This window comes from Odontesthes bonariensis, chromosome 7, assembly GCF_027942865.1.
Source record: "Odontesthes bonariensis isolate fOdoBon6 chromosome 7, fOdoBon6.hap1, whole genome shotgun sequence".
NCBI lineage: Eukaryota > Metazoa > Chordata > Actinopteri > Atheriniformes > Atherinopsidae > Odontesthes > Odontesthes bonariensis.
The window spans coordinates 24,737,456-24,762,491 of record NC_134512.1 but is presented as its reverse complement, the minus strand read 5'-3'; the positions used below and the strand labels follow the sequence as shown (position 1 = coordinate 24,762,491).

Here is a 25,036-nt window from a genome sequence, read left to right as displayed (position 1 = left end):
CCCAAACCTAACTGATTTTATAGCGCTTCTGCAAATGCTACATCGTAGATTGTTTTTTTAACAAAGTTTCAGTATTGTAACACACCATTGTTTACTTTGTCACTGTTTTCTCAACCAAACAGCCGTCTGAGATGCTACGTGTAACAGCGTGCACTCTGGCTGCCGAGCATATCCTGCCTGCTCTCTGTAGCTGTCAGCTTGCCTCCCTCATGAGAATTCTTCTCCAAATTGAGAGTGCTCTGACTGCTGCAGGTGAGGTACTGACTTTTTACAAGTACTCCACACAACCCCACTTGAAAAAACCCTGAACTATTCCTTTGATAAAATGAACATAGCTTTAGAAAATCAACTTAACAAGGCTACTGTCCACTGCCTTAGAAATGAACAAGCATATCCAAATCTGTTGGGATGCTGGGTAAAATGCAAATAAAAACAGAATGCAATGATTTTCAAATCTCATAATCCAATTTCTCATTCACAATAGAACATAGAAAACACTTCACATTTTGAAAGTGAGACATTTCACTAGTTGGTTTTATATAGCTTATGGTTGAATAGTTTATCTTGAATTTGATGTCAGAAACACATAACAGTTGGTACAGAGTCATGTTTACCACTGTGTGGCCTCCTGTCTTATTTTAACAATAGTCGGTAAAGATGAAGGACACTGAGGAGACCAGTTACTGGACATTGGGAAAATAATGTTGTCCCGCTCTTTCCTGATGTAAGATTCTAGCCGATAAACAGTCCTGGGTCCTCATATTTTGTGTTTCATCACAGGCCAAATATTTTTAAATTTATAAATTATATAAAGGTTTGAACTGCAGGCAGGCCAGTCCAGCATCTGCACTCTGTAGCGTATGTTTCTTTAAAACCTGTATATACCTTTCCATATGTGCAAGTTGACAGTTCCATAGACACTACCCAATTAATTGCATTACAATGAATTAGTTTCTAATTGGCTTAAATTGGACTTTCTCTGACATTAGTTGTAATTTGCCGCTGTAGAAATCAAATCAAATGTAAGTGAACTGAACTAATGCACCCCCATACCATCAGAGACACAGGCTTTTAAACCAATAACAAATAACAACCCTGATGGTAACTCTACTCTTTAATTTGGAGGACACAATGTCCATGATTCCCAAAAAGGAATTTAAAAAATTTGATTGGCCTAACCACAGAACAGTATTCCATCTAGCCTCATTCCATTCTAAATTAGCTTTGGACCAGAGACGAAAGCAGCATTTTTGGATCATGGTCACATTTATCTTCTTCTTATTGTTGCCCTTTTTCCGACGTTTTTGATGTTATTGCCATTTAATTCAAGATGAACAAGGGAACATTCAAGCTGAACTGTAGTGAAATGTAGCCAATGCCAACATATTTGGTAATAATCACTGACCAATTTTATTTTTTTTATCACCACTTCTACATACTAACTTGTGACATGCTTTTCTATGTAGTGCACAACTACCAGGACACCACGACTGTGCTGGTACTTGCTTGTGTACTTGTGTGATTTAGCTGCCACTTATAGAGGCAAAGTTAACATTCGGCTCAAACGTCATCTAATCAAACAAGGAACATATTTTTTCCTGTAGTCCTTACATATGGTGACATACTTCCACATGTTATGTGTTGTCAATAAACAAGGTTGCTCGAGTGTCCAGCTATAGCAACAAACTCAAGAGATAAGTATCTGATTTGTTTCCTCCCATGGCCTCATTTGCACTCAGTTGTGGAGAGCAAAGCTTGCCCTGTGCACAAAGAGGGACACCATTGCCCTCTTGTGGTGAAAACAGACAACATGACTGCAGGCATTGCTAAAAAAAAAAAAAAAAGTAAATCAAGAGTCATGACAATAGTCATGACAATATGGTAACATTAGAAGCTTTATAATGACGGTGAAGTAGATGACAGATCAACAGAGAGCTTATGTTATCCAGCACTCCACCGGTTGAAATACAACTGTTGAGCTGACACGTGTGTTCATGAAACTTTCATGGGTCTGGAAACTATTTAAATGTTTCATATGTTAAGTAGTGATGTTAATGTCCTATCGCCTTCCACAGGCCTGAAGGTAAAAAAAAAAAATGAACTCACATATGTGAAAATTCTCTTTGGGAATGGCTGTAAATCAACATAATAGCCCTGCCATATACACTGTTTTAGTGTTTTTTTTGTGCATGTTTTAGTGCTGTTTGCAAGCCCATTAAGAGAAAATCCTACATATAGTCAGACCTTCTCTCTCTGCAACAACAAGGGTGAATTTAAATAAATATATTCCCAAAGGTCTGTCAGTGCAGTGGTATGTTGAAAAAAGTATTTATGTCATATGGGTTTCACATGTGCAAATTTAATATTATACCCTGATGAGGGTCCAGGTTTAAAGCTATATAATTTAAAAGGTACATAATGATATGGAAACTTCTAAGATCTAAACAGTTATGGATGTCTAACATCACCCAAAGACTGCAGTTCACTGTAATTGAACCCAGATAAAATTGATGTTAAAGGTATACGATATATAGTCTTAGCCTTCATGCCTCGCCTTTTTTCCCATTATGCATTCACTTTTACGAGTGCAGGGCTTTGTGGGAATGGATTATTACATTATATTCATTTAGCAGACGCTTCCTTCCAAAGTAACTTACAGAAACACAATGGAGGCAGAGTGGGGTTCAGTATCCTGCCAAAGTCGGGAGTTTAACCAACAACCTTCTGACTAAATTACAACCCTACATCTTGAATTGCAGCTACCAGAAAAACAAAAAAACCCAATAAATAAATTATCAGACCAAATATAATTTGTAAAACATTTGTTTATCATCACATTGTCGATAATGATTTTACACTGTGCACGTTTATGATGGTATGTTTCAGGGATGATCATTTCAAAATGACCAATTCCAAATGCCAAGCATCTGGTATGAAGTAACTTTCTCCTCTCAGGATGCCAGTTTCATTAATCGTGACTTGGTTAAAGTTATAGCCTGAAAATAAAACGAATTTTTATGGCTGAGTTCATTTTTAGCATCAAGTACAATATTTTCAATGTTTGCTTTTGAGGGAATGCAACCATTATTAGATTGGATGTCTTTGCCAGCAAAATAAGCCAATTTTTTGTTTTCACTTTCAAAATTCTCATGCAACTTCACGTTCGTTTCAAGGAAGGTCTGACTATATCCAACCTTGCACGCAAGACAGACTGGTACCGAGCCCTTAAAATGACATGGCAGAGTAAAATAAAACCCAAGGGTTTCTCGTGCCGTAGTACCGGCTGCTACCGAGCGTAGACTTTTCCATTTTTATCTTCCCCGCCATCTGACATCAGGTGAACGAGAATCCTATGGAAGAGGTTTCCGTCAATTTCCTTACATTTATGAATATTTGCCAAGTTCGAGTGTATCATTGAACGTGTCTTTGAAATTAATACAATTCACAAACTTGTGCTATACATCCAGATCTAAACTTCGAACTAAAATCACTCCGGTAAGGGTGGTTTCGCACATTCAGAGGTACAACTCGGTGGCAGACTTCATCATTTCTCAGAGCACCGCCTTCATCACCATGATCGAGCGCTCCTGCGCGCGCACCTGACGTGAAGTACTGCAAAGAGGTGTCAATGCCAGCACCTGAAGCGTCGTTTAATATTTTCTTTCTAACACGGTAATGTAAGAATATTCTCATCTGTCTTCTTTAAACGAAAAGTTTAACATACTGTTTGTCTACAAGTAGCAATTTGCGACACAGCTAAAGTCACTTTGTAGCAAGCTTTTCGCTCGAACAGCTTCTTTTCCAAGAGTTTCATAATTTATTTTTAAATGGTTGTTTTCGGTTATTTGGTGAACTCATACAGTGCAACAGTAATTAAACGGTATGCATCCTATTAGAGTTACTTTAGAGGCAAACACTATGTTTAAAGCTGCATTATCCTGTTTCTTTAGTGTGAATAGCTAGCTACTTAGCTACAACTTCGCAGACATGCTTACTGCCGTGCGGTGTATGCTATCCAAGCTGGTTTCTCCACTGTGGAGAACAGTTGATGCTGATGAAGACAACATTTTTTCTGATAGTCCAGGTAAATGCAATAATATTCTGCCCTTAATATAATTAGCCTTCACGCGCTGTCTTCCAGTTAACATCCCATTTATCCATATTTCTTTTGCTGGTCAGGCACCGAGAACATTCGCCACCTGCGGGGCAGTGTGGTGACGCAGCTGTGTCTGGATTATGGCATGATAGACGATGCAATTTTCTTCACGAGTGGTGAGGTGTTGGGCGGGATGCCACTAAAAGAGGGAGACCTGGTAAACTGCGTAGCAGTAAGAGGTGGATCCGAAGGGGGATGGAAAGCTTTAAGGGTAAGGAACCTGTGCTTCATGTTAGTGATCCATAGTTTGAATTTTGCAGGCAATATACAATCTATAATCCGTTTGAGCCTGCAAAGTTGGCTGCCACACCAAAGTATTTTGGGTGTGGTAGTAAAGGTCTGTTTTTTCCATCGGGATGTCTACATATCGTCAATGTTGTGTTAGCCTTTTAAATATTGACCTTAGTTTGACATCTGAAGTTTTTTCCACTTTCCCTCCAGTACTGGGTTCATAGTGAGCTATGGACATGTACCATTTAATCTTGTCATCCAGGTGGAGAAGAGTGCAGATGCGTGGGATGATGGAGGAAGAACCTCTCAAGAAGCTCACAATATGCAGCTGCGGCCTCTCATTGGAACAGTCACATCATTAGATGGCAATGGTGGTTACATCAATCAGACGACATACTTCCCACACTGCAGTCTTTTAGAAGGTATTGATGCGAACTTGTATGCAAAAACAAAGCCTCTTTTACCCCAGGATACTTGATGTAACTTACGCCGTTAGCTACACCTTCAATGGCCCAAACAACATGTCTCATTCAGTTGATTGCTGCTTATATCCTTGTTTGCTTTTAGCCTGAGGGTGAATTTGAAGAAACCTACAACCACATTAAAGATTACAAATCTGTTAAAGATTTCGGTATGATTTGTATCTCTTACAGGTTATGAGCCAATGAAAGGAGACTGGGTCCAAGCAAAATATTTCATCAACCCTACCCAGTGCACCACCGAAGCTCATTCTGTGGCCCCCTTACGTTATTGTCGTCTAGACAAGGTAAGTTTGCAATTATTTTAGAATATACCTGTTCATTATATGGAAATCTGTTTTGTAGTACTTTTGTTGGTAAATATATTGTATATGGCTGTGATCAAATGACTCACATCAGCAATGTTGAACTTTGTTTGACTGTAATCCAGCTTACTTTTTTCATTCCTTCCCCTCCCTTGAATGATCTCCTGTCTAGGTGCGTGTGACTAACATTTATGGCAACAATGGAGTGGTGGACGATAGTGTTTTCTTCAGTTTGGACTCTCTACTGCTGTCCGCGAACTATCAACCTATACCAGGAGACCTGGTTAACCTGGTAATGGTGGAGAGCAGTCAGTCCTTCTACTGTTGGAGGGCTTTGTGCATGGGACCCTGCAATCAGAGGTATTGGTTACAATTTTGTGCTTGTGGCTAAAATTGTGTCGGTCATTCTCCATCATCATGATCATGGTAATCCTGAGTGTTTGAACAGAAAAGCAGTTGGACTTCTTTACTTGACTCTTGAAGATGTTTCACCTCTAATCCAATTGCTTTTCCAGTTCTTACTGGTGGGGAGTTTCAGGCTTCTAAAGCCAAGTTCACGGCATAAGATTGTTCATTGTTGTCGGGTCGTTGTGACTACATGACAAGTTTCTCGTGTGTTGAGGTGTTTTTAAGTCCTTTTGAAGTGTTCATGCTGTTCATGGTCACACACTACACCATATGTTGCCAGACTTCACCCTTGTCTCATCAGTATGACTTTCAACCAAATGGTGCCGGCTGTCATGTAGACATGTCTCTCTATTGTCATTAATGTTACACTATACACAATACAATTACCTTCTGGTTATTAAATCAGTTTTGCTCACCTGGCTGTTGAGAACTGACAGTTTCTCATTACAGCTTCTGTCCGTCAAGTCAAATTCAAGTTAATAAAATATTAGGCATGGCTGTTCTACGAGCCAGCGTTTAAACAAATTGTTTATTGTTGTGTTCATACATAATGTATAAACGCATAAACATCATTTATTTATCTTGAAATGTAGGTGAAACCACGGAGTCTTGACCTGAGGAGCTGACTCTCCTGTATACTATAGGGATGATAATGTCCCTACTAAGGGGATGGAAGAATAAAAGGAACACTTCAGTTTTTTCGGGATAACCCAGCTGGGCCTTCATCAAGGCAACATACAACACTGCATCAAAAAGAGAGTAGAAGAACGGACACTTCTGTCATTCCATTTGTGACAGCAGTGTCTGAGAAATGTAGAAGGATCTAGTCCAGATACAGCATATGCACTTCAAACTCAACAAAATTCTGACAAAAACTGCCTCACCCAACTGATAAAACACCTCAAATACAAGCTTAGCTGATTCTTATATGCAGTCCAGTGTATTTAACAGTGCACACACCTTTTATATAGGGAAAGCTAAACGATTACACATAGCTCAGTCCTGTAGAGCCAGCTCCTCAGGTCAATACAAAGAGCAGGGACAATCTGAGGACAGTAGTGTCGACATTCTGGACCGGGTAGTTAGGTGGTTTGAGAGAGGAATAAAATAAATCTTTCACTGACAAACGCTATTCTGTACATTTCCATGACGAATGGAAAAAGCAGAATATTGTTTGTCAGACCAAAACTAGACTTTAAAAATGCACGTCCAACCAAAATCGTTTGAAGTTAAAGCTCTGAAGGCCAGAATAACAGACTTAGAAAATGCGGTTGGGATTTATATAGCTCCTGCATGTAAACACTCAACTAGGCTTAAATAGGCATAGGTGCTTCTCACGTGCCCCCATCTTTTTGTAAAAACAGTAAAGCATAAGTGTATATTAATACAGCTGAATTCCCCAAAATAGCTGCCCTTATTCACATATTTTTATTTGTTCAGCCAGGCAACCAAAACTCATCAGTAATTGTGACTGAAAAGCAGCCCATTAAGACTATAGCCTCGTTTCCACTATGCAGTCTGGTACGGGTCGGTTCAGAACGGTTCGCTTATTTCAGTGTTTCCACTACCACGAAAGCGTACCGGTCCCATGGAACCCGTTACCATTTTTGTAACCCTTCTGCTTGGGGTACCTAGCACACAGGACCGGTTCCAGGCTCTGCTCTCCGTTGTTGGTGAGGAGGCTGTGCAGCGGGAGCTCGATGGCGCTGTGCAAAACAAAAAAGTTTTCCAGCTGATTGCCGCAAAAATGGCAGAGAGTGGTTTCAACCGGACCGCGAGCCAGTGTCGCATTAAGCTGGAGAAGCTTGGAGGTGGTTCGAAATTATGGATGTTATTTGTTATTTGCTGTTATTTGCTATTTACGCTTCGGCACACACTCCGCCCACCCCTGAGGGTCCCCTTTGTACAGTGGGAACGCAAGCTGACCCCAAAGCGACCCGACCCGTACCGTTCTGAACCGACCCGTACTGGACTGCATAGTGGAAACGAGGCTTTAGGGTCAACTTGCTGTAGCTTAAATGATTTCCAGACTCTTGCTCTACTCGAATACAATCCTTATTTTATAACCGCATTGTCATCTGACAAAATCAACATTCACGGACCTTCAAGACAACGAATGTGGAGTGATCTCCTTCAGAAAAAGGTTCAACTTGCAGAATGTGTTGAATGTTTTTTCACACAGTCCACAGCATCGTGGCGTCATACATGCTTGGTTCAAAAGCTCAATTTTCCCCCCCAGTGCATGTAGGCGGGCAAGGCAAGTTTATTTGTAGAGCACAATTTGTACACAATGCAAGTGCTTTACAGCTACATAAAATCACAAGAAGGCAAATAAAATCATTCCATAAAACATAAAAAATAATCATTAATTAATTAAATTAAAAACGAAGAGTGCATAAAATACATTCATTTGCCATATGCACAGCCAAATAGAACTGCTTTCAGCCTGGATTCAAACATTGTCAGAGTTGAGGCCTGTCACATCTTCTGGAAGACTGTTCCAGATTTTAGGAGCATAAAATTGAAACGTAGCCTCTCCTTGTTTAACCTCTTTATACAGAGGTTGGCGTCAGGTATCGTCTAAATAACACTCAGGTGGGATTCCCATATACGCTTTTCAGGTGTCAGCAGTCTCGTTTTACACCAATGGGGTGATTTTATTGTGTAGCCAAATTGAATTCTGGGTCCATTAATCTGCTTTGCTAGCATAACTTGCAGTGGAAGCTTTTTCAGCCTGAAACTCCCAACCAAGCAGTTAGAAGGTTAGAATCCCTTTGGGTGAGAGGTGAAACGTCTTCAAAAACCAAGTAAAAAAAGTTGAGCTGCCTTCCACTCAAGCACTCTGAGATAGTATCGTCCTCATAATAAAAACTGTTTTTGAGACTGTTGTGATTGTTTTGCTTGTTTCTGTTAAAAAATAATATTGTACACTGTTTCTGCTGGATAAATGACTACATTGGTTATGTTTTTTAGCTCAGCGTTTTTCATTTGATGTTTTCTTTTTTTATTCTGGTTGCAGTATGAAAGTTTCTACTGCACCTCTCCCAGAGGCTGAACTCCAGAGCATCTTAGAAAACAAAGAAGGGCTGGAAGTATCAAACTATGGCCAGTTTGGGGATGTGATGTTTGGGGAGAGACGAGAGCTGGTGCTCTGGATTCAGTGAGTTCTCTTGGCACCAGAAGTGGTATTTCCAATCTGGGGAAAATTTGACTCTCTGGGTATCTTTTGCAGAGCAAATGGCTTTCTTTATTAGTAAGACAAGTGTACAGTTTAACTTACTGTACAATTTAATTATTTTTCCTGCAACAGAAACAAAGGCTCAGTGACCCACAGGCTGAAGTGTTGTGAATTTGCTGGCTGGGACTCCGGAGCACAGTTCACTGTGGTTAAAGTCAACAGTTCCACATCACACAACCAGAGGTCGCAGTCTTTACCAGACAGCTGCTCTGAGTCCTCTGAAAAGCAAGGTGGAGATGGACAAAAAGAGATGGACAAAAAGAATGGTGCAGTGCAGAAAGATGCTACCAATTCCTGTGGTGGCATGGAGGGAAAAAAGTGGGGAAAAGAAGTGGAAATATCTCCTGGACAGAGATTGTCAGTTGCAGTAGCCTGCCAAGCAAAGTAAGTTGGATCTCCTAAGGCTGTTGTAGAAACTTTTTCCACTACATAAACAAAACGAATAAGCACCTCTATGCTTATAAATGAATAGCTTTGGAGCAATCTCTCTGGGGCTGCAGTTTTACCATTTAAAATGAGCCCTGCCTATGAATGTGTTGCATGCTTTAACGAGGCATTCGTTTTAAGTTACTTGCATCGCTGAATTGAACATTTTTGGAAATCCTTAGGAGCCTAGGAAGGTGTGCTGACCTGCTGCTGCTGCGTTTCTCTTCTTTCACCATCGGGAGGCGCCTGGAGGTCACGGTTGGCATCGAGGATGAAAAACTGCTGCAGCCCTCTGAGCCCTATCACGTTCCAAGTGATGTCCATCAGCTCTCAAAAACACCCTCTCATGTGATCACTGTGGCTGCTCCAAAAGATGCACCGAGGTATCAATATGACTTGATTACATTTTTTTTCTAAGCAAGAAGAGATGCTGAAACATGAAAGAATGGAGTTCCAACATAACTTGCAGAAATTATTGGGGCTTTTTCTTGTTGATGAAAAATCTGTCTCATGGCCTCATTCATCCAGGTCATGGTAAACAAATGAGCTTGAATAAGGGCAACTGGACTTCTTTCTTGGCCTCTTTCTTCAACCTTCTTTTTCTTCAATCTTTTCTTTCTTTTTTAAAATTTCTTTTTTTAACCAAGATACATGGATATTTGACACTTACTTTTTGTGCCGTTTTATGATGGGTATAGTTGGATATTATACAAATGCAGGAGTGGGAACTCATTTTAACAAAACCAGTTTGCCCCTTACACATGCACTGCTTTCCTTTAATCTTGAAAGAACTGAATTGGTCAGTGTTGTGTGCAAATTAACCTCTCTGTGCTCTTCTGTAACATTTTGAGGTGCAAGGTTGGAAGTACAAGTATGAACGGCTGCTGTCACATTAACGGATAAGCTCAGATTTGAGAACCTGTTTAGAGGAACCTGACAGGTTGCAATACTGAATAAACAAGTAGTGCTTTTCAAACGTTCCTCTGCTACAGTTATTTCTTCAATATGCAGCTTCTATCTATCTGACCATAGATAAGTATTTCAACCATTCCCATCCCCTGCTGTTTTGTGAAACACAATGCTCAATGTTTGTTAGCTTAATTTGAATTATTGTGGCCAAACAGAAACAGTAACTCTATAAAGACTTAGAACATTGTGTTGCCTCAGCGTCTGCTCGTACAAACAGCTGCGACTGTGTGAAGATGATGTCCCCTGGGGAAATGAACATGTGTTTTTCTCGAGTTGGTAACCGCTACGGTGTTGCTGTAATTGAATTAAACCCTCAGTCTAATCTTGAGCAAGCTTAAATATGTAGAAAGAGGTTATTTTTAGTGGCTTCAATCCATTTTCACTGTTTCACACGACCACCACCTGCCTGCAAAACTAATATGAATTGTTAGAGCAACATGACATGTTGTCAGAAAACTGAATCTAAAAGGACTATTATCTCACCCTCATCACTAATGTTGCGTGTGCACCGTGTCGCTCTCTGTCACTTTCATGGGCTGAGAGAGGGTTGAGGAACTGTAATGGACAGATGACAAATATGTGAATGACTGAAGGTCATTGCTTTAACAGATTGATGAACACATTAATGTTTTATGTCACGTGAAAGAGGCTTTGGTCTTTGCGTTCGTAATACTCCCAGCCTGGCTTTTGTGGTTTGGTGGACTTCAATGAGCAACATTAATGTAGCGCCTCCGTAACTGTGGTTGTTTAGAAGAAATGAAATCGTGTTACCTCTTTGATGAGGCCAACTCTCCCTCCTCTAGGCTCAGCAAACGACGGCTGCCAAATTTCCTACCAGGCTACCCAGTGCCTCATGTTCTAAGAGACTGTGTAGAGGCACAGAGGGATGTGCTGGTAGTCGAGCCCTGCCTTGGAGAGGTGAGCATGCCTGTGATCAAGTTTAGTTTACAGTAATATTTGCATAAAGGCAAATTAACAGTTGGATTAGGCCTCCTTACAACAGAACTCGGAAATGTTTAGGCAGACCCTTATTTAGATCATAGATGCCATAAAGTCTGTTCATGTGGCTGTTGTTCTTTCTTAATCTACTTATGTTTGAAAGAACGGTCGATGAAAAATGAAAATTTGTTGGCATTAAAAGGATAGACGAAGTTGAAGTATCATCTTGTCCTTCTCAGGCGCTCTCAAAATCCAACATGCTTTCACGATTCTCAACTCTTCTGTGGCTGGAAGAGCTGCATGCAGAAAGAGAACTGAGGGAATTTGCCATCAGTGGAGCGCTTCTGAGGAAAGGAGCGGTCTATCTACACCTCGAGGTGCTCGGATTGGCTGAAGGGAGGCCACATCTCACTATAGGTGAAGTGGCCCGAGGCGTCTTTAATCATAATTGTAAATCTTTGAAAAGATATTTTAAATCCCAAGAGCTTTTATTTCCTGGTTAAATGAAGGTTCAGAGTAATGAGTGTTGACTTATTGTAAACGTTGATGTTGTGTTTTTGTTAACCATTAAAGTCCAGCTGAGCTTTCTCCACAGGGGACAGAATAGTATTGAAGAAACAAATTGATGGTCTCGTACTGGAGTATGTTAGTTACGTCACAGAGGTATGGAGATATTTCCTACTCTGGAGCTTATTTTCAGATATAATCATCAGACGTAGTCTCTTTAAATGTGGATTTTAATTTGAAGCTCTGTTGTTGCTACTCAGATAAATGATGAGGATGTGAGTTTAAGAGTGAACTCAGACTTTCAGCGCAATTACCTCGGCGAGCCACTCGATGTCGAGTTCTCTTACAACAGGTGAGCCCAAAAAAACAAAGGATATTGTCCTTACTATTGTTTTTATTTGTATTATTATGATTTTCATCATCATCTTGGGCTAAGTTAATGATTTCCTAAAGGTAATGGATTCAGATTTTACCCGATGCAATGCATTATAATTTTTACTGCTTTTAATATCAGGCTGACCATCAGGCGATGTCACAATGCGCTTGACCAGACAAAACATTTTGGAGAGGGTAAGTTTTATTTGAATTGCTTTAAGTCCAAACAAAAATGTCAGAAGTAAAGAAAAAAGGATTGAATAATTTTCCTGCGATCTTGAACAGCATTTTGACTTGAAATGCACATCCCCAGATTTAAGGGGCTCCAGCTCAGCCTGGTTAATAGTGGGAACACAACAACAGTTTTTTTTGTTTTAGCTCGAGAAACCAGATTTTGGTCTGATTGTATTCAGTTTTATCTCTCGTTACTACATCCACTGAGGAAACTGATATCAGGGGGTTACTTTTTTTTTTTTTTTTTTGTCTTTTTCTCCTGATGCTTTGAATTATTTGACAAATAAAAAAGATGTAATTCCTTTATCTACACAGCAATTTAAAAGACTGAATCCCTGATTCCAACGTCCTTTTGATCTCACTGGTGTCCTTTTTTAATGTTGTTGTGTAGTTCTCTTTCCTTCCAGAGTGACACCTCAGACCCCTCTGTGGACCGCAGAATGGATAGAGGAGGCAGACCCCAAAAAAAGCGCGGAAGAAAACGAGGTGACAAATGTAAAAAAAAAAAAAAGATACACAAGTTTATTATATTTACTTTTGATTACATGTACATATATTTGAACACCAGACCCTAGCTGCTGAAAAGGGGAAAAGGTCAAACGCTTCCTCTGACATGAAGTCAAAGGCCACACAGACTAAAGGCACAGGTATTTGAATTTAATTTTTATACAGAGTTTGCCTGTTTTAATCAGCTGACATACACAACAGCACTGGTAACAATTGTGTCATTTCTTCCAGATGGTAGAGTGGCATGCAAAGCCATCCCAAGCAAAGGGCACTTTTTTAACCCAGACCTAAACCCCCGTCAGAGAGAGGCAGTGATGAGGATCTTGGAGGGGGAATGTCGACCCACACCCTATGTACTGTTTGGACCTCCAGGCACTGGAAAGACGATTACTCTTATAGAGTCCATACTGCAGGTGCAAACGCATAATCAAAGAAGAATAAACCTCTTCATCAGGGGCCTTTTACATCATTTGGCTTAAAGTAGCTCCCAACTGGCAGGTGTAGATGGATCTTTTTGTACTGTGTAAAATAAATGGATAGATTTAAGTAAAGATAACTAGATGAATATAATCAATTTCTTTAAAACCTGCTGTGTACTTTCCAAGTAATATGTTCATTAGTTCTCGTGTCCATAAAGTTTAGTCGCACCCTGCGCCATTGCCAGTGTAATGTTACAAGCTCTGCATCCACAGGTCTATCACTTTCTGCCCAGTAGTCGAGTTCTCGTATGTACGCCATCCAACAGTGCTGCTGACCTCATCTGCATCCGTCTACATGATGGCGGCTTCCTGGATGCAGCAAGTTTGGCCCGTGTCAATGCTTCCTGCAGGGACAACGAGGTAGTGACCAGCAACAGAAAAGAGAAGCTCAAGGAAATTTTTCTTTCAGACATCTCACTTATGTGTGCTCAAAGCATAACTATGCACGCACCTATGTGCATTAAGGTTTGTTCAGATGCGTTTTCCATACATTGCCAGGCTGGGCGTTATATCGTCTGTAATCCCTGTGGTTGTGGTAATGTACTGGGACTGCCTTTAGCATTTTGCTTCATCATCTAAAATTCGTGTGAAACTCAATGCAACTGTTCCTCCCTAGTCTATCCCAGAAGTGTTGCGACCGTATTCCAGGGCTGGAGAGGACGTCCGTCATGCTGCTTTTCACAGGATTGTGGTCAGCACCTGCTCCAGTGCTGGCATGTTCCATAATATAGGAATAAAGTAAGACCCAGGCTGTTGAAGGGGTGGCGTTTAACCGTGGTAAATGTCCATCTTGAGTCTTTGTTCACTGTCTGTGGATTTGTTTTCTTCAGAGTGGGACATTTTACCCATGTGTTTCTGGATGAAGCTGGCCAAGCAACTGAGCCCGAGTCTCTGATCCCCATCGGCTTCGTCTCAGAGAGAGATGGACAGGTGTTAACTTGACTTGGACCTTTAAGTTCATCTTCCTGTGCTTTTGTCTTGTCCTTAAGAGAAACTAACATATATTTTTGTTCTAAATAAGATCTGGATTTGATTGAATAGTAGTTACTAAACCAGTTTTGCCTGTTTTTTTTTTTTTTTTTTTTTTTTTTTTTTTTTTTTTTTTGTTTGTTTGTTTTTTTTGTTTATTGGTTAACCTAATGTTGATACTGATGTTAACAGTATTTTGGAATATTTAAAGAAAAACAAAAAATGATTAACCTAATGGAGTGATAACTAACTGGGGCGGAGTTTTTATTTGTTCCTTCTTAGATAGTCCTGGCTGGAGACCCCTGCCAGCTGGGTCCAATAGTGAAGTCTAAGCTAGCCACCGCCTATGGCCTGGGGGTGTCTTTGTTGGAGAGGTTGATGGCAAACCCATTGTACTGCAAACATGATTGGGGCTATAACTCTAAACTGGTTAGTGCACTGAATTCAAAAGCTATGTTTACTCATATACAGGATAATTGACTATCGTTATTATCATTGGGTCTTGTTCTGTTTACTGCTGTTTTTGCTACGTGATATTTGCCATAATGAGCACAAACAGTGAAAATGTATTTAAACTTGTATTTCATTATGTGTGTGCACTGTTTACATGATCTAAAGCGTTTTAATTCCAATAGGTGACTAAGCTGATCTACAACTATCGCTCTCATGAGGCGCTGCTCACACTGCCCTCCAAGCTTTTCTACCAGGGGGAGCTGTGTTTTAAAGCTCAGAAGTCTGTTGTGGAGTCCCTCTGCCAGTGGAAAACCCTGCCTAAAAAAGGCTTCCCACTCCTATTCCATGGTGTCAGGGTAACAAATACTTCATAGAAATATATGTATCTGAGGACTAACGGATGTTATCGCTTGTCCTATTAAATGAGCCTGTTCAGGGTTGTAGATTGAGAATGAATCTGCACAGTGAACCAGTTTACAGCTGAAAGGTGTTATCCCTCCATCGTTTGATCAGGCCATCCCTTGAAACAAGGATTTTTCTTCCCGTGTTTATTTCAGTTTTTATTCTGCTCTAGGGCACAGAAATGAGAGAAGGCAAGAACCCATCATGGTTCAATCCAATGGAGGCTGTACAGGTCATGCTTTACTGCTGCCAACTGTCAAAGAAGCTTTACAACCCTGTGAATGCTTCTGACATTGGTATCATCGCCCCCTACAGGAAACAGGTACGACTGCACTGTCTTTTGTCATATTGTGTTGCTTTCTCTTTTGATCTGATTAGGATAACAAGATTGATTTAATAATTTGATATTTAACTCCAAGGTAGCTCTACGAGTTTTTAAACTTAAAGGTGGTAAGCTATATACATACAGTGGACCCTAAAGTGCTCTGTTCATATTGCACTCCAGTGTGAGAAAATTCGAGTGCTGCTGGGAAAGGTGGGCCTCTCTGACATCAAAGTGGGCTCGGTGGAGGAGTTCCAAGGACAAGAGTTTCTGGTCATCATCTTGTCAACGGTAGGCTAAAACAAACCGTGTGTAATAGGAGTGTCAGAGGGTACTTCAATCTAAATCAAATGTCCACAGATAGCTGATCAAACTATGTTTTATGCAACGTTGCGACTGGAACTGCACACTTAAAGTTAAGTTGAGTTTGGAGGAATCCAAGAAAAATATTTTTACCGCAATTTAGAAGATGTTATCCTAAAAAAAAAGATTGATTGTGTTTTAAAGACGCCACGTGGTCTATTAATGTAGTTTTTGTCTGATTTTATTGAAGCCTTCTCTGTTAGCTTTGGTCAACACAGGTGTTGCTGTGACAGAAGATTAATCCCAGCTGTTTTTCTGTCTTTTGCTTTTATTCTAATTATCTTTGGAGCTTATCTTTCAACCCCGGCAACACGGAATGATGAGCAAGCAAGATGTTTACATTTCAGGGAAATTTAAAGCAAGCAAAAAGAAATTTAAATTCCAAGCATAACAAAAAATGGACTTAAATCAGTTTTAAATCTTGTAATCGTAAGAAATCCATCTACATTTTTGATGGTAAATCATTACAGTACTTTTTATGTACAGGATGTCAAAAAAGGTGATGCTGTGTTTTGTCTTGCTGTTTTCCATTTAAAGCCTGAACTGTAGCACTTTACCAAGAGCTTAAACATTTGAAGTGGAAACTAAGAAAACGTACCAATTTTTATATACGGTATCCCGTAGGTTGCAGCTTTTTCTTTTAAGGAGCAAATTACTGCTAATAATAACTATACATTCATTTTTTGTCTTCAATGATGTGTGAGAATTTTTAATAAAAATGGATAGATAGAATCAATCAATCTTTATTTATATAGCGCATTTCATACCACAGGCAACTCAATGTGCCCATACAAAAAAAATCTATTGCAATAGTGACAACATATTTTTATTTATTTCCATTGAAAGGGAAAAGAAAAATTGATGCAGAAAAATCAATAAGCCCTTTCAAAGTTTATCCCCTCCCACTGGAATGAATAAATTTAATCCTTTCATGATACAGGTACGATCTAACGAATCAGTGCAGAGTGATGATTTGCAGAGTTTGCTTGGCTTTCTGTCCAACCCGAAACGCTTCAATGTGGCCGTCACTCGTCCCAAAGCTTTGCTCCTAATTGTTGGAAACCCTCACATTCTGATCAGGGTGAGTTATTACTTTTTTTTTGTATTCATTTGGTGTGCGATACGTTGTATCAAGCCAATTAAGCACTCCTTTCCTTTCCAGGATCAGTGCTTCAGGGCTTTACTGCAGTACTGTTTCATCAATGGGGCGTATGTGGGCTGTGACCCCCCTCCTTCCCTAAGACACTCTCAGATGTATGTACACTTAACAGCCTTCAAAGACTTTAATCATAATGTATATTTCTGATTTTCAGTATGATTAGGTCTCGTAATACAAAGCACGCCTAACCATGTCGCAGAACAACAGCAGTTCTGAGAACTAGTTTCAGTCACATTTGATGACTCCGACTCATCAGGCTATGAATAGAATAGCATTTAGACTACAAATGGGTTTAGGTTTGTGTGAGGTCAAATTAATGTTTTTCTTTTCTTTTTTTTCCCCCACAGAGCTACAGCGGAGCAAAGGAGTGCTTAAGCCACATATGACATCAACAGTGGTGTACATGGACCTAACAGTCTTGCCTTATAACATTTATTTCTTGTTCCCTTTTTTTTCTTGTTCTCTTCATGTTTCCTTGGCTTGTCTCTGTATTGATTGTTGTCAAAGTTAGCTGTGCCTCCTAATTGCTTTATTTTTTGTAAGAGGCAAATACACTTCCGCGGGGGTTAGAAATAAAGATGACGCTTGTGTACGCTGCACATTACTCTGATTTCCTGTCTTTAATTAATTTATTTGCTTGACTGTGCATAAGATCACATATTATGGTTAAGTTATTGGGCATTGCGTCACAGCAGTCGAATTTTGTTCATGAACCCAGACTGCACAGTGGTGATATTTGTGTATGATGACTTAAACAGCATTGAGATGATGTATTTACATTTACTTACAAGGAATTTTGAAGTGCTCTTCTTTCAGCTCTTTGTTGAGTGAGACAAACTAAATGCAAGACAACATTTTTCACTTTTATTATGTTGAGTGCACTAGCCTCTGCAGATGTTTGTCGTCTGCTCACGTCGGCGTGGCAGCGTCTGCCCGTAAGGTTCGGAGACTGGATGTGACAATTGAGTGCTATTGACAGTCTGTGCAGGGACTGTCAGTCCTGCTGGAGCCCAGCAGGATGGTGAGGGGGAAGGTGTATGGGGTAGGGGTAAGGAAAAGAAGGCAAATGGGGGTTCAGCGTCTTAAGTTAATGAGTCTCCTACATACAAGGGGAGACGGCTTTTATCTGAGTTTGTTCTGCTGTTAGAGACTAGCTCAGACATCCAGTCTTCCTCCTTTGCTTCTCAAACACGCCTCTGTCTTTGATGTATGTCTCAAGTGCTTGATCTACTGTCCTACTCTGCATTTGATGAATGCACCATGGAGGGAAGAAACACTGGATTGTAACAGTAAGATGCTGTTAGACCAAACTTTGAGCATTATGCTCCCAAGCTTGCTTTTGAAGTTTGGAGACTTGAGCTGGTACAGGTTGTCCAGTGCTGTGTTGTGCAGTTGATCAGGTTTACTTTCTGCTAATAAGTTGTCTCTGCTACTCAGGAGAATTCCCCATTTACTAATTGGGCTCAGCGGTAGTAAACAGATAAAATGGTTTGTGTTCGATTTTCCACTCCCCACAGATTAAGGCTACGGCTACACGAAAACGAAACGAGGTTTTTTTTTAAAACGGGTACGAAAATTCTTGCGACCACACGGAAACGCGCTGCTGTCCAGACGAAAACGGATGAAAACGATGAAACGATGCAGTACACACGCCACTGTGTCACGCCACGCTGTGAGACAATAGAGAAGTGTTAAAATTGGCTCACAGCGTCAACGTGTGACTGACGCAAAAACGTTTTAGCTGTAACAATGGAAATGAAACGAGGCCGTTTTCAAACTTTCCCACTCTGGAACCCGTTTTCAAAAACTATCGTTTTGGGGTAGTGGGAACGCCGGCTCCGTGTGGCCGCGACAGCGAAACGATAAGAAAAAGTATCGTTTACAGTGAAAAACGTTTTCGTGTAGCCGCAGCCTAAATGATAGTTTTTTTCCAAGACAGTGTGGCACAATGGTCCTGCCACCAGAGGTGTCAAGTAACGAAGTACAAATACTTCGTTACTGTACTTAAGTACACTTTTTAGGTATCTGTACTTTACTCCATTACTTATTTTTCTGCCCACTTCTGACTTCTACTCATTACATTTTCACACAAGTATCTGTACTTTCTATTCATTACATTTTCAAAACAAACAGCCTCGTTACTCTTGGCTTCAGTTTAATGTTTATGTATTTCACGTCATGTGCGCCATCCAATACAGATCAGTGGCGCCATCCACACCTAGTGAGAACGAGTGTAATAGGATGAATCATATAACGCAAACACTAATCGGTTGGGCTATTCGTCAAATTTGTGCTGACACACAAGGAAATCGTCATTCGTCAGAAGCAAGCAGGTGTTCTAGAAACCGCAAACGCAAAGCTGCACGAAGTGCGTGCCACGCCACAATGTCGGATTCAGAAAAAGATGGCGAAATGTCTGAAAGGTCGGACACAGGCCAGAGCGTATCGGGAGATGGAGATGGAGACCAACAAGACCTTCCTTATCCTTAACCCTAACTCATAGAATTTTTCGAAATAGTCGGATGCAAAAATGACTCGTGGAAAATGCAATGCAAACTCTGCTCACCCAAGACCCAGGTGTAGAATTAATCAGTTTTCAAATTAAGCTTGCAATTCATAGTGGCATCTACCTTTTTGTGTAGATGCCACTAAAAAAATTTTTTTAATTTTTTTATTTAAAGGTTACTTTATACTTTTATACTTTAAGTAGGTTTTGGAGCGCATACTTTTTCACTTTTACTTGAGTAAAGAGGTCAAGTTGATACTTCAACTTTTACCAGAGTGTTTTTAAACTGCAGTATCTATACTTCTGCTTAAGTAACAAATGTGTGTACTTTTGACACCACTGCCTGCCACCGACCGAAATACACCGTATGAAAGGACTCCTGTTTACAAGGATGGAGGTAAAGATAAGCCAATGGACAGGACATACCAGATGCTCAGAGCAAGCAGTGGTATAGATGTAATGATTTTCATGATAAGATCTTATTTTGCATTTTCTTTGCGTTTGACCACGCTTTTGGTCGATTCTTTAGTTTTAGTGTAGGACGTACTTGGTAAAAGACTTAAAGTTTTGAGTAATGCCTAAACAAGGTATAGGTGAACTTCTTAACATGCTCTAAATGTTTAAAGGCTTCCAGAAGTTAAGACTGCAAAAAAGACCTTAAAAAACATTTGATGACACCAAGGATGTCAGAATTTGATCTTAAATCTCGTCATGCTGCCCCCTCTGTGCTAAAGAGGAGGAGGAGGGGGGACCATCTGTCTTTTCATCAGTGAAAGTACCAGCGATGTTGTGTGGGGATATTAGTGCATCTAATATGGGTAATATGCACATGAGTGATGGCACCATTAATGATGAGTAATACATGTATTTGAGCAACATGTGCCTTGGCTATTTCTGTAAAATGATTCCAAGCTCCAAAAAAAAAAAAAATACTCTGACCTCAACAGATCTGCCTGCAATCCAGACCCGTCACCCATTTGGTGCATTGATGCAAAAATGTAGCAAAGGAATGCTTGAACTATTGAGCAGCTGAAATCATTGATAAAAAATGAACAGGAAAACCTTCTCACTCAAACTGCAGTTATCTCCTCACGTGCAAGTGCTTTTGTCAGATTCAACAGTTGTTTTTTCACTATTTCTGATAAAGTGGATTTTCCTTTTTAACAGCTTTCACTTCAACTTCTGACAGTGTAGAATGACTTTGTACAAATGCAGTGATTCGTGATGTGGTACCAGGTGGTCTAAAAACAGATTTGCAGTGCTTTTTTTTGCCCCCCCCCCCCCCAAAAAAGTTGGTATTTTTACTCTTCTGTGAGTTGGAACAGGACATTGTGTATTAAAACGGTTCATTTTGATAACTTTGAATCTCTCACGAGAATTTTAGCCATGCAACAGTGTTGGATAATTATTTGGACAGAATTGTCTCGTCCTTTTTGACAGACAGGTGCTCAACCATTCAGCTCAACCCACAATCATCTTCTCATTTACTGAGGTCTGGGTTGGCAACACATTACCAAGACAGACACACTGTCTACAGGGCAGCCATTAGGCCCAACAACAGACCCCTGCTGAGCTCCTGGCAGGGGGAGCTTATTAAATGTGTGGATCTATTGTTCTCCCAAATTAGTCTGTGACTTTAATTGCCCAGTTAGTCCCCTCTTATGGGCTGTACTCGTCTACCCGATCTGGAACCAGCCTCCACTCATCAGATCAGGCTGAACAATTTGAAAAAGCTCTGGTTGCATGTACATTGTCCTCGCTGCAGACAGTGCTGGTATACAGCCACATAAACGGGAGTAGGGCCAATCAGAATGGACTTTACTTTGGTCTCTCTGAGGCCACATGACTCCGAAACAGGCTGGTTGCTGTAGAGTTCTCTGATTTGAGAGTAAAAGCCCTGGAGGCATCAGCCGCAGATACACATCTCAATCTGGAGACAGACGACATCCAAACAAATATGTTGTAATGTAATGTAGTTATGTTGTTAAATACACGAGGAGGAGACAAATGAGTGTTTATATCTCTTGCATATGATCTTGGCATTTTACTGCTAAGTCTACCTGACAGCAGATGCTGCATTTTAGCCGGATATTTATTGCAAAGATCAATTTTAAATTAAATGCAATTCTGACTTTAATACATGTATAATTATGTGGATTTTCATAAAGCTTTACACTTTACATGCGTTTTTTTGCTTTAGCCTTCAGCATAAAAACGGATAAGCAGAGGTCTTGGGCTGAGATTGCGCTTTGCTAATGAGACACTGTCAACATTTTCTTGATCAAACTTCAAAGTACATGTGAGATATATGTTGTATAGGTGAAACGCCACAAGTTCTCTTTCTTCAGGTTTTCACATTTTCGTATCACTTCTGACTTTTATGAGTAAATGAATCAGACCGGACTTCTCTCAGTGAAGGCTGGGTTGTGATTGCCATTGTCCCCCTCCCTGCCCCCTAGCCCACACACCCTCCATCTGCTTTCCGCCCCCTCTCTGTCTGCAGTGATCACAAAACAAGCCGTTGTCTCCAAACACATCGTCTCTACGTCTTTTGATAGGTTGTTGATAACAGACTTACAGACTGATGGGGCTGGCTGACCTTGCTGTATTTAAGAAAGCTGCATCGGAGGCAGTGCCATTAGAGGACAGCAGAGACTGACATCCTCAGAGAAAGCTCATCCACTCACCTTGTTTACTCCCTGGACTTGCGAGCCTTACAGATATGGCTGCTCTCTTCGCTGTAGCGGTCTTAGCTCTGGCATCTCCTCTACTGGCATTCGACATGGGTCAGTCCACTCGTTGTGTTGCTATACCCAACCAGATGAAGGTCTGCAAAGATGTTGGATACTCAGAGATGCGGCTGCCCAACTTTTTGGGCCACAGTAACCTGGAAGGTGAGGTGGTGCCAAGTTCGGAGGATTGGAGGCCCCTATTGCAGACAGGCTGCCACCCTCAAGCCCAGGCCTTTCTTTGCTCCATCATTGCCCCCGTCTGTCTTGACACGTAAGTAGATACTTTTCTTATTTTCGTTGTTTATTCCCTCTGAAAGGGTTACCCCTTCAAGGATTTGTAAAACACAGACTTTCTCTTTTGAACTTCTTCTTGATACCAAATCCAATCAACTGTGAAATTTTTTTTGTTTCCTCAGTTTTATTCAGCCCTGCCGTAGCCTGTGTGTGGCAGTGAGGGACAGCTGTGCTCCAGTGCTCGCCTGTCAGGGGCATCCATGGCCTGAGGCCCTTGACTGTGACCGCTTCCCTGCTGAGGAAGACGTGTGTCTGACTCCACTTGCAAAATTTAGCCACTTTGCCAAAGGTAATGATCCTTGACTGATTGTTTGCCATTCAAATAGAAGAACACGCAATCATGGGCTTGTTTTTTTTTTTTTTTGTCTTCTTATAATTATTATAATTTCCCTTTTGATTAAATCATGTTCTTTTTTTAAATTGCAGGCTTACCCCAACCTGCTTGCCAAATGTGTCCTTCTGTTGAAGATACCCCTGCAGTGAAAACAGTCCTGAGTGCATTTTGCCATAATGACTTCGGTATGTTTTCAAATGAATAAACCTCTGTTATACAGTCCTGTTTTATGTCATAAATCCGTTTTCCAATTCTTAATTTTCTTCTTTTTTCTCCACAGCTGTGACCGCCAAAATTCATCGTCATCGCCATCCCTCAGGAGAGCCAGAATTTCAGGTTGAGGGCAGGGTTGAGTTTATACATCAGGGACCTCTGATGCCTTATGACACCAAGCATCTTCTCCAGCAGTGGCTCCTCATCAACCTGAGATGTGCCGGTGCCATAGTGCGCCCAGGTCGCTCGCAGCTTTACGTGTTGACCGGCTCCGTTCAGCCCGACGGCAGTGTTGCTCTCACTCGCCTCTTCCCCTGGCACAAAAAGGACGCAGGCATTGCACTGGCCACTCGCAAGTGGAAGCACTACAGATGTTAAGAGCGCAATCAAAAAGTGGAGCCCAACATCTGTTTGGAAGTGTAGAATAATTTAAAAATGGACAGAAGTGTTTTTTTTTTTTTTAGTAACAGATTTTAAGTGGCATTTCAAAAAGGAGACAAACCCAAACCACTACCTGTTGCTTTCTCCATCTCACTGTCCCATTTCTGCTTTCTAAGCAGGCTATAATATCATGCACTCAAACTTGTAAATAGTATTATTAAATCTAGATTTATATATTTTATTTTCTCTAAGGATAATGGCGTATTTATGGCATCCTTTTTGTGTGTTTTTGTAGAATAGATGTCAATAAAATATTCATCTTATAAAGCCACTTTTCTCATTGTGATGTTTAACATTCTTCATAATCCTGCTTCTTAATCTCATATATGATGCACATGTCATTAACACACTGAAATTCCTTGTAAAGTAAAGGGAATGGGCAGTCGGGAGGCTTTTAACCTGTTGCCCTAAGTGCAGACCCCTTCCATCACCACCAGGAGGCAGACTAAAAGGAAACCATAGCACTGATGTTGAGCTGCAGTACCATTTCAAGCGACAAAGTGTTCAGAAACGGTGTATTACGCAATGTAGACGTAAACCGTGCATTTGTTTGCCTTCTTTGCCTGCAAAGTGGCTCTGCATACGATGCCCATTTGTTGAGTATGACTCACGACTATATTCACAGCAGAAGGCCAGTACAAGGTAGCACTAATGAGAAGATAAATCACCCACTTTACATGTGAAAAGCCTCGTTCTCAATACCAAGCTGAAAAGACCAAGCTGGGGTTGCTGAACAATGAGCTTGTCCCATACTTTTTTTCTATGTACTATTCAGTTTCACGTTGTACTTTTCACGGATAATGGTCTGTCTTACAAATTAGAATAAGTGAATGCTTGATTATTATTAGTTGAGCACTAATGATCTCAAATATACGAGTGTGTTTTCCCTTTGGGGGTAGTTGAATACCAGTGACGTCTCATTGTTACTCCATGTCGTGTGATGCCACTGTTTCACAGTTTAATGTGATTCCATAAAAGTAGTCTGTTGTTTTCATCTCAGTTTAGTGTCACTTTTAAGAGTTGGCTTGCTTGTTCAAGTCAAGATTTTATTACAAAGAAATGTTTGACTTTAATATTCTTTTTTTTTAATTATTAACATTTGGGAGATATTTGTCAGAGGAAAGATACTCGATGCAAACAACACTGTAATGGCTGTTTACTGTAAAATAGGCACATCGCTCTCCACAATGACTTTAATCGGATCTCATCTGGTGGTTACATTATTTGACAAATAGAATCTTCTGGCAGTTACAAAAAATAGGAGGAAATTGATTTAAATACTGACCTGGAAGTTTAAACCTAATGCAACAAAAGTAGATGCACCTTCTATCACCTTTTATTAACCTAAATCCCCTCAAACAGCTTAAACCTGGTCTATTTATCAGTTTTGGGCCTTGGGTTGTATGTCTCTAAATTTTCGTCATGGCTCCACGTGGAAAAGAATATACAGAGGACTTGGAAATCACAATTGAGACTTTTAGGGAGATGGCAAAAGGTTTTAGGAAGATCAATGGCTAACAAAAATGAGTAAATATAGATAAATAAATAAAAAAAAGAGTTTCAGTAGTAATCTTATGGTACTGAAGAAGCCGTTG

At 40.4% G+C, this 25,036-nt stretch overlaps 3 protein-coding genes across 3 annotated transcripts; all 3 read left to right on the top strand.

Annotated features, from left to right (window-relative positions):
- Positions 1–3,987: 3,987 nt before the first annotated feature.
- On the top strand, positions 3,988–12,014 carry LOC142384886 (RNA helicase Mov10l1-like). The gene is made up of 10 exons (XM_075471192.1): positions 3,988–4,084; positions 4,180–4,367; positions 4,650–4,809; positions 5,041–5,153; positions 5,344–5,531; positions 8,599–8,739; positions 8,890–9,201; positions 9,426–9,626; positions 11,016–11,130; positions 11,919–12,014. The coding sequence occupies exons 1-10, from the start codon at positions 3,988–3,990 to the stop codon at positions 12,012–12,014; spliced, it is 1,611 nt and encodes a 536-aa protein (XP_075327307.1).
- A 666-nt stretch (positions 12,015–12,680) lies between these two features.
- LOC142384741 (RNA helicase Mov10l1-like) lies at positions 12,681–17,478 on the top strand. Its single transcript, XM_075471044.1, has 13 exons — positions 12,681–12,753; positions 12,836–12,914; positions 13,006–13,187; positions 13,467–13,613; positions 13,870–13,991; positions 14,084–14,183; positions 14,505–14,651; positions 14,858–15,031; positions 15,250–15,399; positions 15,583–15,690; positions 16,703–16,843; positions 16,925–17,016; positions 17,269–17,478. The coding sequence occupies exons 2-13, from the start codon at positions 12,881–12,883 to the stop codon at positions 17,294–17,296; spliced, it is 1,425 nt and encodes a 474-aa protein (XP_075327159.1). The 5' UTR covers positions 12,681–12,753; positions 12,836–12,880; the 3' UTR covers positions 17,297–17,478.
- Positions 17,479–22,149: 4,671 nt separating this feature from the next.
- Positions 22,150–23,378, top strand: szl (sizzled). Its single transcript, XM_075471045.1, has 4 exons — positions 22,150–22,430; positions 22,576–22,742; positions 22,880–22,972; positions 23,068–23,378. The coding sequence occupies exons 1-4, from the start codon at positions 22,150–22,152 to the stop codon at positions 23,376–23,378; spliced, it is 852 nt and encodes a 283-aa protein (XP_075327160.1).
- The last annotated feature ends 1,658 nt before the right edge of the window (positions 23,379–25,036 follow it).